General features: G+C 53.9%; 1 protein-coding gene across 1 annotated transcript in view; it reads left to right on the forward strand.

The window, feature by feature from the left end:
• The window catches only part of SLC6A2 (solute carrier family 6 member 2), a 46,103-nt gene that overhangs the window by 17,711 nt on the left and 14,155 nt on the right, over positions 1-14,237 (forward strand). Inside the window, exon 4 of the mRNA XM_026493684.3 lies at positions 7,351-7,489. Within this exon, the coding sequence (XP_026349469.1) occupies positions 7,351-7,489 (139 nt within the window). The remainder of the gene's footprint in view (positions 1-7,350; positions 7,490-14,237) is intronic.

Raw genomic sequence — 14,237 nt, forward strand, 5'->3', positions numbered from 1 at the left:
GCACGTGCAGAACTATATAGGTGTCAGAATTTGGGGGGAGAGGGTCCATCATTGTCATCAGATTCGAACCACGTCTGCAGGGCCCCAAGGACCGCAGCATTGCGGTACTTACATCGAACATCTGTTCCCACAGCAGCGTCCTTCCCGTCTCCCTCACTGTCCCGTGAACAGCTCATCGCTTACCACGCACATCCAGCTTCCTCCTGACTTCCCTGTAGGCATGGCTTCAATGGAAGCCTCACACCCACCCCGCGAGGTTTCTGTGACTCTTCCCCTCGGTGCGCACACGAAGGGGCCGTCAACATTAGCTTCAGTTGCAGATGAGACCGGGAGGTGCTGGCCCACGGCCCCCACGGCCAGTGCCCTGCGGAGTCCAGATTCGGGCCCTGGACAGCCCGCGGCCCAGGCCTCCGGGAGTGAGCACCTGCTTCCACTTTGCCCCTAGGAGCCCCCCTCTGCTCACCCCAGCCCCTGCCTTGCCCGGCAGTGAAATCCAGAGACTGTCATCGTCCTAGCCGCTGGCTTGTGTTGCGTTCTCGCCATTATAAATGGTCATTATTACTCGGAAACGTTGTCATAGTCCCAAATCACGTTTGTCTGGCTTAGATTATGTCCCCGTCGTTGCGCTCCATGGCTTTTCATCCTGACCACTGTGGTCTAGAATCATTCTTCTTCTATGTGTGAGGGAAGAGGCCCACGCAGGAAATGACTTGTCCAGGGTCAGGCAGTTTAGAGGTGACATCTGAAGTGGGTTTGAACCCAGGCAGTCTGGGAGGAAAGGCCAAGCTCCCAGCCCAGTGGAGCGATTCAGAGCCACGCAGAGAGTGTTAAAACACACAGATGCCTGGACCCTACACCCAGAGGCCCTGATTTCATGGGTCTGGGTGCAGCCTGGGCATGGGGACTCTTACGTGCAGCCCCTCTGGAGACTCTGATATCATAGCCACTCTGCTTTCCTGTCTTAGCCAGAGCGAGATTCTTCCTGGTTCAGACTGATGTCCCAACAGTGTCCTATGGTGGGAAATCGAGGACCTCCTTCTCCCTTCTGAGGAGCGGGGCCTCAGAAAATCCCAGAACCTTCGGGGAGCTTGCGGGTGGAGGTCTTAGGCCTCCGTAGCTTATGAATGTGGTTTGGGCCAGGAGATAGCAGGAGCTGCTCATACAGGCCATTGGCTCCTCGTGCTCCCCTTCACCAGCTCGTGCTAAAGGAAGAGACATGATTTTTCTTTTTGCTCTTGGCAACCCTTGTCTTTGTAAACTAAAATGGAAACCGGTAGTGTCGGTCATCTCTAGTCTAGCCATGATTTGGTTCCTCTGCTGGCGTCGAAATGGCCAGCAGGTCTGCCCCAGCAGAGACCCCCGCCCAGCAGGAGAGAGAGGCCAGTTGGGTTTTAAGACCCAGAGTACTTCAGCTAAGGCCCTGAACTTAGTCCAGGCTCAGCTGTGAGCAGAACGTGGTGGAGGAAGATGACATTCTTCTGCGAGCAAGGCCTGGGAACTGGGGGCCTTTGATGGGGACTTCTCGCAGCAGCTCTGTGCTCTGTAGGGCTCGCCCCAGCCCCAGCCCCTGCAAGCTTCCCAGCCCACGCACCAGGCACCACGCATCTCTTCACACCAAATGCCACTTAGTTTGCAGAGATGGTGGCGGTGGAAATGACGCGTATCTCACAGATAAGAAGATGGTAGGTCAGGATTTTAGGGAAGGGGCAGAGCCTGGATCTCTGCACCCCAGGCTCTCCTGTCTCCTTCCTCCATCCATTCGGGACCCGCGTGCGGGAGTCTCCGTGGTGGACAGAAGCCCTTCTATGCACCTCTTTCTCACCTTCAGCTGGCTTTTGTGTGCTTCGAAGTCAAAGTCAGGAGCTGCTACTGGATATTTTTTTTAATGCCACATGGCCATTTTAGCTTAGGGTTTCTGCTTTAAAAGAGTCGCCCCATCTCAGTCTGGGGAGGCGGCAAGTAGGACTCCCAGTGCCAACCCTGAGAAGGCCAGGTCCTTTTTTCTCTTTCCCCAGAGCCTGCTGGCCCATTTCGTTGCCATCTTATACTCATTTAGGAGGATGGATTGAAAACATCATCCAAGGGAACAAAACCGCTCTTCTGCCCAGGCCCCAGGCCTGCAGCCAAGCAGCCAGCGGCGAAAAAGAAAGTCTGATGCGCTGTAACTTTATCTGTAAAAGGGCGCCCTTGGCGACACGCTCGGGAGACAGAAAACATCTACTCCCTGCCTGTTCCCGGTGGGGCAGAGAAGTCCCCCTCCACCCCTGTGCTAACCCTCTGGGCTCATATGTCAAGGAAGAAACTGAGCCTGTTTGGCCCTCAGACTTCGGAAAGCCTGGACCATATACTTCACGATGATTCATTTTCATTAAACTGCTGGAAAAGTACAACAAACCCGAGTTACTCGTGCTCACCCCCAAGGCTTGGGCCTGCTGGGGAGAGGCTGGGTTCACATGTCTTTTCCTGGGAATCAGCTCAGGAGTCTGGCCTTTTCACTGGCCAAATATCTAGGCAAGCCCCGAAACCTGAACGTGGGCTTCGCATGCACGTGGGGGCCTTTCCACCCGCTGGCTGGGCACTGGTGTCGTTTTAGCAAGTTTCAGGCCAAGTACAGTGGGTCTGGTGCCTTTTATCATCACTTCAATAACCAAATGGGCCAAATGGTTAGCGACACCATTCAACCCTCGGCCCATAAAACAATGAAGAAGCAGAGTTAAGCCAGATGGGTTCAGCCCCTGATTCTGGTTCTCTACCTTTTCGGATAGGCCCACCCTTTCTTCTTCTTCTTCTCCTCCCCCTCCTCCTCCGCTTCCTCCTCCTCCCCCCTCCCTTCTCATCCTGCTCTTCCTCCCCCCTCCCCCTGCTCCTCCTCCCTCCCCTTCCTCCTCCCATTCCTCCTCTCCCTCCTCCTCCCCCACCAATCTCTCTGTCTTTCTCTCAGGGCATAGGAGAGGAGCCTAATTCAGGGCATCATTTTGAGTTGACACTAGCCAGGCAGACAAATTGGGCCAGGAAGTGTGTTCTAGATGGAAAGGAACAGGAAGTTCCAAGGCCCCGAGCAACAAGAGCTTCAGATGACAGAGAAATGACAGTGGCTGGCCATGGCCAGGAGCCCCAGGCAGGGCGTGGTGAGACAGGGGATGCAGTGGGCAGGGGACAGTTAGGAAAGGCCTCAGGTTCTGGAAGGCTTATGTTTTTATGCTTTGGACCAGGATTTCATCACCTCCACATTTTTAGCATTACAGGCTAGGAAATTCTCTGTTGGGGCAGGGCTGTCCTGTGCATTTGGGATGTTTAGTAACATCTCTGGCCTCTGCCCACGAGATAGGAACAGCACCTCCGTCCACTCCAGATGAGACAACCCAGACATTGCCAGACATCCCTGGGGAGGCGGGGCTAAAGTGCCCCGGTGAGAACCACTGTTGGAGGTGATAAGGAGGTGATAAGGGGTGGGAAAGTGACAGATTAGAAGGACGAGTCAGATGCATGGTTCTACAGCAGCCCAGACTAGAGTTGAGGGGCCACGGAGAGACTGGGTAGTGGAGAGGCGGGAGACTTCTGTACCAGTCCGGGGGGAAGAGAATGTGGGTCTGGCCTGGGATGTGGCCATGGTACCAGACCAGGAGGCAGGATGAAGAGGGCCAACACCGAAGCCGATTGCCTGGGACAGCTGACGCAGGGTGGGGAATTTCAAGCCACAACATCTGGCCTGGGGGCCGCAGGGATGGGGGCCGTCCGGGGAGGGGGTACACGGGCTTTGTGGGTCACACTGGCTCACCTGCAGACACATAGGCCCATCCACAACCCGCTCTGCCCCTCTCTCCCTCTGCCTCACCTGTGCGCCTCCTCTCAGCTCACCTGCTCCCCCACGCCCCGCAGAGAAAGTACCAGCCACCGCCCCCACCCCAGGGGGGAGCCTGCAGGCTGACTCCCTGGGGCTAACTCCCTTGGTCATTTTGGGGGCACTCCTTAGCTCCTTTGCTGCTCCTTGAAGGCTGGGACTGGCTCATGACAGTTACGATTACCATTTGTGGAGCATATCCTGAGTTCTAGGCACTGTCTCACGTTCCATGGTTTCTTCCTCACGAGAAGCATTCTCCTGAGAAGAGAAAGAAAAGAGCTCAAGATGGGGAACGTTGGCACCAGTTCCTCTGCCTGCTCCCCAAGCCCACAGGAGCTCCTTGTGCTGGAGCCGGGACCTGCTTGTCCACAGCCGGGTCCCCAGCGCCCAGCACTGCCAGCCTCACCGCAGACATGCAGAATGAGTTTGCACAATCAGAGGAAGGCTTCAGGCCACCTGTCGCCGGTGGCAGGACCAGGGCGGGAGCCCAGGTCTGTCTGACCCCCGTTCTGGGCCACGGTCTTCTATGGGCCTTCAGTTCTTGCAAATAATAGACATCGATTTGGAATGGATGAATAAATGACCCCATTAGTTTATGCACCGGGGCAGTGGTGGCCCCTCAGATGCAATCACCTGGCCAAGGATAAGCAAACCAAGTTTCCAGACTCTGGGTGAAGCTTCCCCACAAGCGCGGCATCTTCCGGCGTCTAATGCGCTGCTCCCAGCAAGCGCGGCCGTCAGCCTCTGGTTCTGCGGGCTCCTCTGACACCCAGGCGTACAAAATAGTCCAAGCTCACATTTTATGAGCCTCTCTGAGCCTTTTTTTGCCCCCTGAGGCACAGAAGCCAATTTTATTTTGCCAGGAAAGTAAAGACACTTTCTGGAAGACTCAAACTCGCTCTAAAGAAAACCTGTAATTTAAGCAGACCTCTTGTTTGGGGGGGGGGGTCTCAGCTTTGGCTGCCCAGGAGCATCTCCTGGAGTTTAAAGGACGCTGGTGCCAGGTCCGTTCCCCCACAGGTTCTAAGTTAACTGGTTGAGAGTGGGGCGCAGACATCAGAATTCTTCGTTTAGAAGATCTCCGCGTGATTCCAACGTGCAGGGTGAGAAGTTGACAGGCCTCCAAGTGACATTCTTCGTACCTCGGATTTCTCTTCTGGGGGGAGTGGGTGAGGAAGAAGAGGAGGGAAGGGAGGAGGGGTGGGGGGAGAGAAAGACAGAGATACAGACAGACAGACAATTGACTACCGCCCAGCTTATCCACTCTAGCTTTGCCAACTTTTGCCATTAGTGTGTCCTTTTGAGTTAAAGCACTCCTCTAGGGAAGGACAATATATTAAGCTACTTTTAGCCTTTGACACTAGTCACCCTGGACAGTGTGAGGGACCTGGACAGAAGGGTGAGGACCCCTCCAGGTTGGGGGAGGAGCTGCTGAGAGAAGTGGGGGCCTGTGGGAGGCTGACCTTCTGGGCTCCCTGGCTCCTCTCGGGTAGGACCTGGGTCTCATTTTTTAGAAGATGGTTGTTGGATTTAGCAAGAAGGGCTGTGAACCGGTGTTCCTGATCCTATGATCTGCTCTGAGCTAACAGGCCTGACTGCGAGGCCTGGGTTTGGCACTGGGGACCCAGAGATGCCTTATCCACCTCCTCACCCCGGGGAGAGCCTTGGATGTAGCCAGCCCTCACGTGGCAGGAGCAGGTGTGGTTTGGGAAATGAGCCAAGAGCCACGGGAACTGGAAGGGCTGAAAGATCCATGCCAGGGGTGATCATGGAGGCCTCCCAGAGGAGGTGACATTGGAGCGGGGCCTTGAAAGGTATGGGTAGTTTGTAGCCTCTGAGTGTGGGGTGCAGTGGAGGACGGCAAGGACCAGTTCTGGGTGCCCTTGAAGCTCTCTCAGCTCCCAACCCTTGTCACACTTCATTGTGATTGTGCTGGTAATGCCGCCTTTGGGGCTAGAATGGAGCCCCCCACACAAGGCACTGTGTGCGAGAGGCCCCACGGAGCCGCTGAGGCCCAGGGGGAGCCTGCTCCCAGCTTGCCCTCACTGAGGAACGAATGATCTGGATGCAGGCGGACACCTTACCAAGCTGTCCCCTCTTGCACGGAAACAGTTCTGCTTTCTTGGTCTTGCAAGGATGCGGAACTGGGGGGGGGGGGTCTCCCTCCCCTGGGACCTGGTCTGACTTGACCTTTGGTTAGATCCTCATGACTTTGGTTAGATTCTAATTAGCAATCGGTCATTTTCTGTGCAATTCCATTCACTGTTTCTTCACTGTGGATTGTATGAGGAACCCCAGGAGTCTCAAACGTCATTTTTATTCTACGTGTTTGTTTTCCTTACTTTCGAACACCCCGCTTTTTATTGAAGGACACCATATTATAAAGAACCACTCCTGAGGGATGGTTCAGGAATGTCACAAACGGAGCACAGCCATGTCACCAGCACGCAGATCTAGAAACCTAACTGGCGAGTGTCCCAGAAATTCCTGTAGTGTCCCACTCTGTACCCCCATCGTCCCCACCCAGGGAGCACCTGCCCTTCCTGACCCCTAGCTCCTGAGGTTAGGGTTGCGTATTGTAGTTTAGAGGAGTGGAATTAGACAGAAAGCACTGACTTCTTCGGGTCTGGTTTTGACTTCTTTCTCATAGGATTTTGCGTGAGAGGTCCATCGATAGAGAGCTAGTTGCTTCGTGATAATTCCGTTTTGTGAATGTCTCATAATTATCCATTCTTCTATTGATGGGTATTCGAGTATTTTTCAGTTTGAGGTTATTGTGATTCATGCTGCTGTGAACATTCTAGAACATGTGTTTCGGTGGACATATGCACACATTTCTGTTGAGTAAATACCCAGGAATGGAATTGCCAGGGCGTGGGATATGTGTACCTTTAGCTTCAGTGGCCGTTCCCAAAGCGAAGAGATGTTTATTCTCATCTCAGTCCCTAGACAGGGTTGTATGAACTTGGAACGTTTGGGACTGGATAATTCCTTGTTGTTAAGAGGCTGTCCTGGGCGTTGTAGGATGTCCCTGGTCACAGTCCTCCAGACACCAGGAGCACAGCCTCCCTCCCTAACTCATGACCATGAAAGATGCCTCCACACCTTGCCAAATGTTCCGTTGTCCCCCCGGGGGGAGAGGGGCAACACTACCCATCACTCCTGCTGAGAGCCCACTGCTGTAGGCTATGGGTGCTCGAAGGGCCCGGGCTCTTCCTGTTATTTCCCGCCCTCTCCCCAGGACCGGGCATGCCGGGGGCACTCAAGAGATGTGTGTTACTGTTTCAAAACCAGAGGTGAGCGGAAAGACTTGCCTGATGATCTGCTGGCCGGGGGCAGGCCCGGCCCCGGCCACGACCGTGCAGGGCAGGCCCACACGAGGCGGGGCAGTGGCTGGCGCAGCCCAAGGCCGGTCTCCGTCGGTGGGTGCTTTCGGGGACTGGCCCGCGGCCTAGGCCACCCCGTCTGACGACACCGTCTCCTCCGGCCCCTCCCTCTCCCCCGGGCAGGCGTGGCGTCCTGCACCTGCACGAGAGCAGCGGGATCCATGACATCGGTCTGCCCCAGTGGCAGCTCTCGCTCTGTCTGATGGTCGTCGTAATCATCCTGTTCTTCAGCCTCTGGAAAGGAGTGAAGACGTCAGGAAAGGTAATATCTTTGTTTCTATTTAAATTGGGACATTGGCCTGAAAAAGAAGACATTTTTTTTTCCAGCTGTCACTAGATGGTCGGCAAAAAGCAAGCGTGGAAGGAGAGGTACAGAGCCTGGGTTTGCCCCCCCTCCCCCGGCTCTGCCGCTGGCTGACTGGGAGGCCACGACAGGTCCCTTCCCTTCCCGAAGCCCAAGGCTCCCCAGCAGGGGTGAGGGGGTGCATCAGGGCTCCACACTTCTCCACCAAAGCTCCCAGGGATTGGGACACCCCAAGGGTCTCGGGAAAAAGCCTAAAGTGACTTACTGGACTGCGTTTGATAAATCACGAATTCTGGCCTAAAACGTGATGCACATTTGCTCCTTCTCTGGAATATAACCGCTGCCTCCACTAGCAAATCCATGTGCTTCATTCACCGTGCTCAGTACGAGTGCCTGCGAGGGTCTAGGTTTCCTGGGGACAGGGGCGCGGGGGGCGGGTGGCCGCCAGAGTCGGCATTCTGACCTGGGTGACCCTTCCACCCGCCCCCCGGATTCAGTCCCTCGGGGGGAGTACACGCATCTCATGGCCCGTGTTGATTCTGAACCCAGGGAACATCAGAACTGCCCCATTTGGACCCTATGGGGTCCCTGTGGGGCTCGACTGTCCTGACGAGGCTGTAGTTGACAAATGCTCTTTCCAGTGCTGTAATTAGCTACTGCTGTGTAACAAAACAGCCTGAGACGGAGTGATGTAAAGGAACCCTTTTGTTACCTCTCGCGATGCTGTGGGTTGACTGAGACCCGATCGGTGGGTCTTCTGCTCCATGTGATGTTGGCTGGCTCCATACCTGGGGGCTTGGCTGAGCTGGAATGTCCAAGATGGTGCACACTCATGGACGGTAGCTCGTACTGCCTGGGAGCCCAGCTGGAGCCATCAACCAGAGCGTCTTGGGTTGTTTCCACAGAACCTCTCCAAGTGGCTTGGGCTTCTCACAGCATGGCGGCCAAGTTCCAAGAGCACGTTCCAAGCACACAAGCCCAGTGTGCAAGTAGCTCTTCCAGTCTCTGCTTGCATCATGCTTGCTGTTGGCCCAATGGCCAAGACAAATCTTGTGGTAAAGCCCAGAGTCCGTGTGGGAGGGGACTAACCCAGGTGCGGTTTCACTGGTGGTCACGAGGCAACCGTCTACCATAATCAGGCCGGTGTGACTTTGTGAGAAGCCTCATTAGACAAGTGACTGGGCAAGTGGCATGCGTCCAGGTGATTTCTGGTATTCCCAGAGTCCTTGGTCATGCCATTGGGAGCAAAGATAGTGGCAGGGGACCAGCAGCCAGTGGGGCCGAAATCTGTCAAGAAAGGCTTGACATGGAACTTCCGCTCAGCATGTTGAAGACACAGTGTCTGGCCCAAGGAGGAACCCACATAAAATGCAGACCAGGACTGCAAGCAATTCTGGGATAGGGCAAAACCGGGCTAGGACAGCTACCATCCCAACGCCTGGCACATAGTAGGTCTTCAGGAAGTATTTAGTGAAGGATTCATGTGAAAAGGAGGGAAGGTAGGAATAAAGGAGAAAGGGTGGGTGGATAAATAAGTTGGAGAGCCTCGCTGAGTGTTCTTTCGAACTCAGTACAACGTATTAAGCCTTTATGGACACCTACTATGTGCCAGGCTTGATGCTAGTACTAATGACATGGGCATATATGAGACGGGGTCCTTCTCCAATTGCTTATCATCTTCTGTGCGTTACAGACAGGCACGGGTCACCCAGTGTGACTAGTTTCTTGAGTCTTCATCCAGAGACACGTGTGTCTCCCTCAAATTACACAGTAATGGTCACAAACTGCACACATATTCTATGTCCTGCTTTTTAAAAAATGTCTAGACTTTACCTTGGAGATCATTTCATATCAGGTACTCAGGTTGCATTTTAACTCTGCAAACTGGTTGTTTCAACTGTCCTTAAATCAGTTTAGCGATCGCCACAATTTTTTGAGAAGGAAATGGACTGGAACGCGTTGCACGTGGTAGAGTTGGAGCCGGCTCGTGGAATTTGGATTTTAGCTACAGCAATCCGCGTGTTTGCATGTGTTTTGTGTTGGTGTACAAGGTGTTTATTACCGTCAGTTGTCATGGTGAAAAAAGCGAGAGCTCCTGCATCGGCATTCGCTCTTTGAGCTAAAGAGCATGGAGAAGGTGGCGTTTGGCCCAGGTCTCTAAGGACAGGAGCAGATAGGGACGGGGCAGAGGGAGGGGGTTTTCGGTGGGAGGAACCGCCTGAGTGAAGCCACAGAGGTGCCGAAGCCCCAGGCCAGCCTTGCCCAGCCCCTCTGCGCCTTTCCTGGGTGTCAGGAGCAGGTGGCAGAATTGAAGCAGTAGGAGCTTTACTCCTGCTTCTGGCCTGGGCGCGAGGCCCCCACAGCTCCTGATACTACCTTCCAAGACGCCGTGCCCTACAGCCATCGCCGGATCTGGTACAGCCGGCCCCACCTACTGTAGCCCTTTGTCCGGAGCAGACTGTCTGCAGGGAGAGGATGATAAGAAGGCACAGAGCTGAGCATGCTCAGTTCCTCCGTGCAAACGCACCTTCAAGGAGTCATGCCCTTCCCCAGAGTGTTGCCCCGGGGAACCCCCCCCACCAGGTGGAAACGCGTCAAACTGAAGCCACAGCCCACATTTTCCGTAAATCCCCCCCCAAAGGAAGCCACGGTCCACATTTTGCGTAAATCTCCCAGCGGTTCTGGCAGCTGAACAGGGAAGGTCCCCCTGGCAGTCCCGGGGGAGGGAGCTTTCCAGAATGGGGAGCTTCACTCAGGACATTCTTGGGCCCTGTCTTTAATTGTTTTTATAAACTGGCTCATGAGAAAATCAAGAGCATTGCTTCTTTCTGCCCAGACTACATCTGGAACAGGACGGAGCTTTTCTTAGCAGGCTTCCACAGCCTCAGAGCGGCCCGAAATGAATTGCAAATGTTCACACTTCCCGTCTTGGCAAGTAAAGGCTCTGTGCCTGGCAGGGGATGTGACTCCCCCGGGGCAGCTGGGAGGGTGGGGGGTGGGGCACAGTCTGAATCAGGGAAAGGGGTGACCCTACACACTCTGACCTCGGCCCATTGACCCCCTCAGGGTAAACGGTGGGGAGTCAGCCCCCCGGAGTCAGCTGGGAAGCATCCTGGAGTCCTGCCTGCCTCCCCCATCCCCTGTGTCCTTGGCTGAACTAGGCTTTTAGATGATAAACCCAGCCACAGAGCCCCTGAATGTCAGACTGGCTGGCACACGGGGGCCATCTACTCCACACTGCTTATACAACGGGGAGGCCGAGGCCTAAGGGGGACAGGGTGTCACCACGGTCTCAAGCACGGCTAGGACTTGGCCTTGGCTCCCAAATCCACAGTGGTGTGAGTGATTAAGAACATGGCTTTGTGGCCAGAGCACCTGGCTTGGAGTCCAGGCACCACTAGTTCCTGCTGGGTGACCTTGGAATTCAGGCTGCTCGCTACCGAGGGAGGTTAATAATAGTGCCAACGTCCAGGGCCATTGGGAGGATGGAGGAGAGGTCCTTGGTGGAGGGCTGGCAGAGGGAAGTTGTTCAATAAATGATCCTCGTCCTGCCTTTGGCTCCTTCCTCGGCACCCCTTCCAGTGCTCCGTCTGGACCTCAGGGCTTTGCAGGCACTGCTCTCCCCCTCAGTGCAGCAGAGGGGAGGGGCGGGCCCGGCTCCTACCTGCTCTGTTTACATATTGGACTAAACTTTCAGAAACCTTGGGCTCCCCTCTGCCTGGAGATCAGTCAAGACCACAGAACCGGCTGGGGGCAGCCACCTTGTTCTGCCCGCAGCACGGCCAGGCTCTGGGCCGTTTGGGAGATGGGAAAAGACTAGAACACCTCTCAGATGCTGGCAGAGAGTGGTGGGGTTGGGGAGAAAGCTGGACCAATTAAAAAGAAATCTGAATTTTAGAATTTTTTAAAAGAAAGGTCATTCTGTTCCTTGTGAGTTGTGAGTCCTAATCCTACCCGTGTCTTCCCATGAATGGTTCCGGACAGCTGGTTTGCCTGGCTTTAGTCACCTCATCAGACCCAGTTATAGTGACAAGTATCATCTACATATGAGCAAGGAAGATGCTAAAATATTTACAGCTTCGTGGGGGTTTTTTCATGTAACATCAACATACACCCCTCACCCCACAAATTTTGTATGTCTTCGTAATTTGTGCAAACGTCCCTAAAACCCAGTTTGGAGGATCCGCATTCTGAATCATTCGAGTTTAAATCCGTGCGGTTTGGGAGCGCTAAAGCACGGACGGCTCTCGTCCCTGGGCCAGAGTAGACCTTCGTGCCCCCGAGCAGTGCTTCTCAGCCTTTAACGCGTGGAAGAATCACAGGGAGGGCTTGTCGAAACTCCGGGCGGCTGGGTCTCTCCTAGAGAGGCTGATTCCGTGGGGGCGGGGAATGTGCCTTTCCGACAAGCGCCGAGGTGATGCCCATGTCTCCGGCCCACGGGCTCACCTCGATCTGCGCAGTCGTTGCCCTAATGCCTGGATCTCCGGCAAGATTTGCACACCTTCGGTGACGGGGACCTCACTGTCTCCCCATCTCCCTGGGAAGCTCATTCTCCCCTTAGAGAGCTCTAGTCGTTAGAAAGTTCTAGTGAAGATCTTCGCTGTAATCATCGGCTGTTGGTTTGAGTTTGGCACCCTGCAGCCGAACAAATCCTGGCCCTTGTCCGTAGAAACACAAAGTGGGCGAGAAGTTGAATTGGAGGTGATGGAAAGCGGTGGCCTCCCGTGGGGACTGAGGACACTTGCTTAAACAACACTGCTTTCATGTCCTACTCAGAGACTGACCGAGTCTGGTTACTTGTGGCCAGAGATGCAATGTAAGTTGACATTTTGAGAGCAGAGAAGCCTGGGGTGGAGGTGACGAGAGCCCAAGTGTCCCCTCTCTTTCCCCAGTGCGCACACTGGGCACGCGTTAGTAGGAGCTAGAGATTGGCCAAGGATCCAGGGGCCTTCCTTTTTGCACAAGATTTTAGGCAGCTGAGCTCGCTTCTGCCAGCAAATCTGGGAACTTTCCATAAGGCTCAGATGGTTTTGCTTTCAGTACGTGTGCATGGACAAGACAAGCTCCTCTGTCTTGATGCCCAGCTGCCGTCAGGGTCAGCTCAGTCGTGTCCCGATGTTCCTTGTGTCCCGCTGTGTTCCCAATTAAGTCCGCATTAGCCTCAGACATGAATGAGTACTGCTTGCAGATCCCCTGGGAGATCCCTTGGAGCCAGACCTGAGGATGCTCTTTGATGGGTGGAGTATGGTCTCACCTGGCCTGCTGGGCTGGCCACTGGGCCTGCAGCTGGTGACATGAGTTGCAGGGAACACAGCAGTTAGGACCCAATACAAAGATAATATGAGGGCTCCTCCCATGCCTGTCACCAAGGAGTTAGACCCGTTTGTCCCAGTTTGGGAGAGTAAACCAGGGATTAATGTGGGGCCAACCAGAGGCAATGGCTTCACTTTCCAAGGCATGTTTTCCTCCTTATTCGTTGTTGGCAATTTGTCCTCCTGTTCCCGTGCTTCTGAAAGAAAACAGATCCGCAAAGACTCCACCCCCTCCCACACAGAACAAGGGAACGACGGAGGAACGACTGGGTAGCATGAAATAGAGGAGGCTGATTCCTCTTCTGATTCCCTCAGAAGACATGACCATTGATGCATTTAATTACTCCCTGACTCATCTGCTCATTCATTCACTTGCTCGTTCTTTCATTTGTCCTTGGACTCACTTGGTCATCCACGAACCTCAGAATTATCACTGACTCACTCATCTGCCTACCCATCCGTATATTCAACAATTTACTTATGTAACCATCCATCTACCATCTAACCATCTGCCCAACTGTATATCCATCCATCCATCCATCCATCCATCCATCCATCCATCTATCCATCCATCCATCCAATCATGTATCTGTAAACTGTCTAGATCCATCCATCCATCCATCCATCCATCCATCCATCCATCCGTCCAATCATGTATCTGTAAACTGTCTAGATCCATTCATCCATCCATCATCCATCCATCCATCCATCCATCCAACCATCCATCCATCATCTATCCATCCATCCATCCATCCATCCAATCATGTATCTGTAAACTGTCTAGATCCATCCATCCATCCATCCATCCATCCATCCATCCATCCATCCGTCCAATCATGTATCTGTAAACTGTCTAGATCCATCCATCCATCCATCATCTATCCATCCATCCATCCATCCATCCAATCATTCATCTATGCAACAGTCCAATCATCCATCCCTCTATCCAACAAATGTTTCTTAAGCACTCCCGTATGCCATGTGCTGGGGATACAAGTTTGAAAAATATAGGGATTTTGCTTCCAAGGAGCCCCTGGTAGATGGGAAAGATGGACAAGGAGGATAAATCCCAGTCCTTCCATGTAGGTATGGAAAACAGAACTTTGTGTTTTTCACATTTCATTTTTTGTGTTGAGCCCGTATCCTTCTAGGCCAGTAAAGAACTTAATCCTTAGTCATGTTTCAGAGATGCCATATTCTCCCCAGGGATGTGTGAAGATTCTAGGGGCTGCGTAGTGCCAGGGCTTTGGGAGAAGGGACCCTCTGGTCCTTAAGTCATGTGTCCTCTCTTGTTTTAGCTGAGTGGTCTTAGGGTCTGTCTATCCCAGCCCTGAGCAGGTTTTCTGCTGGAGGCACAGTCTTCCTTCTGCAAGGCTCTCCCCGGCTGCACCTGC

This window comes from Ursus arctos, unplaced genomic scaffold (assembly GCF_023065955.2).
Source record: "Ursus arctos isolate Adak ecotype North America unplaced genomic scaffold, UrsArc2.0 scaffold_19, whole genome shotgun sequence".
Taxonomy (NCBI): domain Eukaryota; kingdom Metazoa; phylum Chordata; class Mammalia; order Carnivora; family Ursidae; genus Ursus; species Ursus arctos.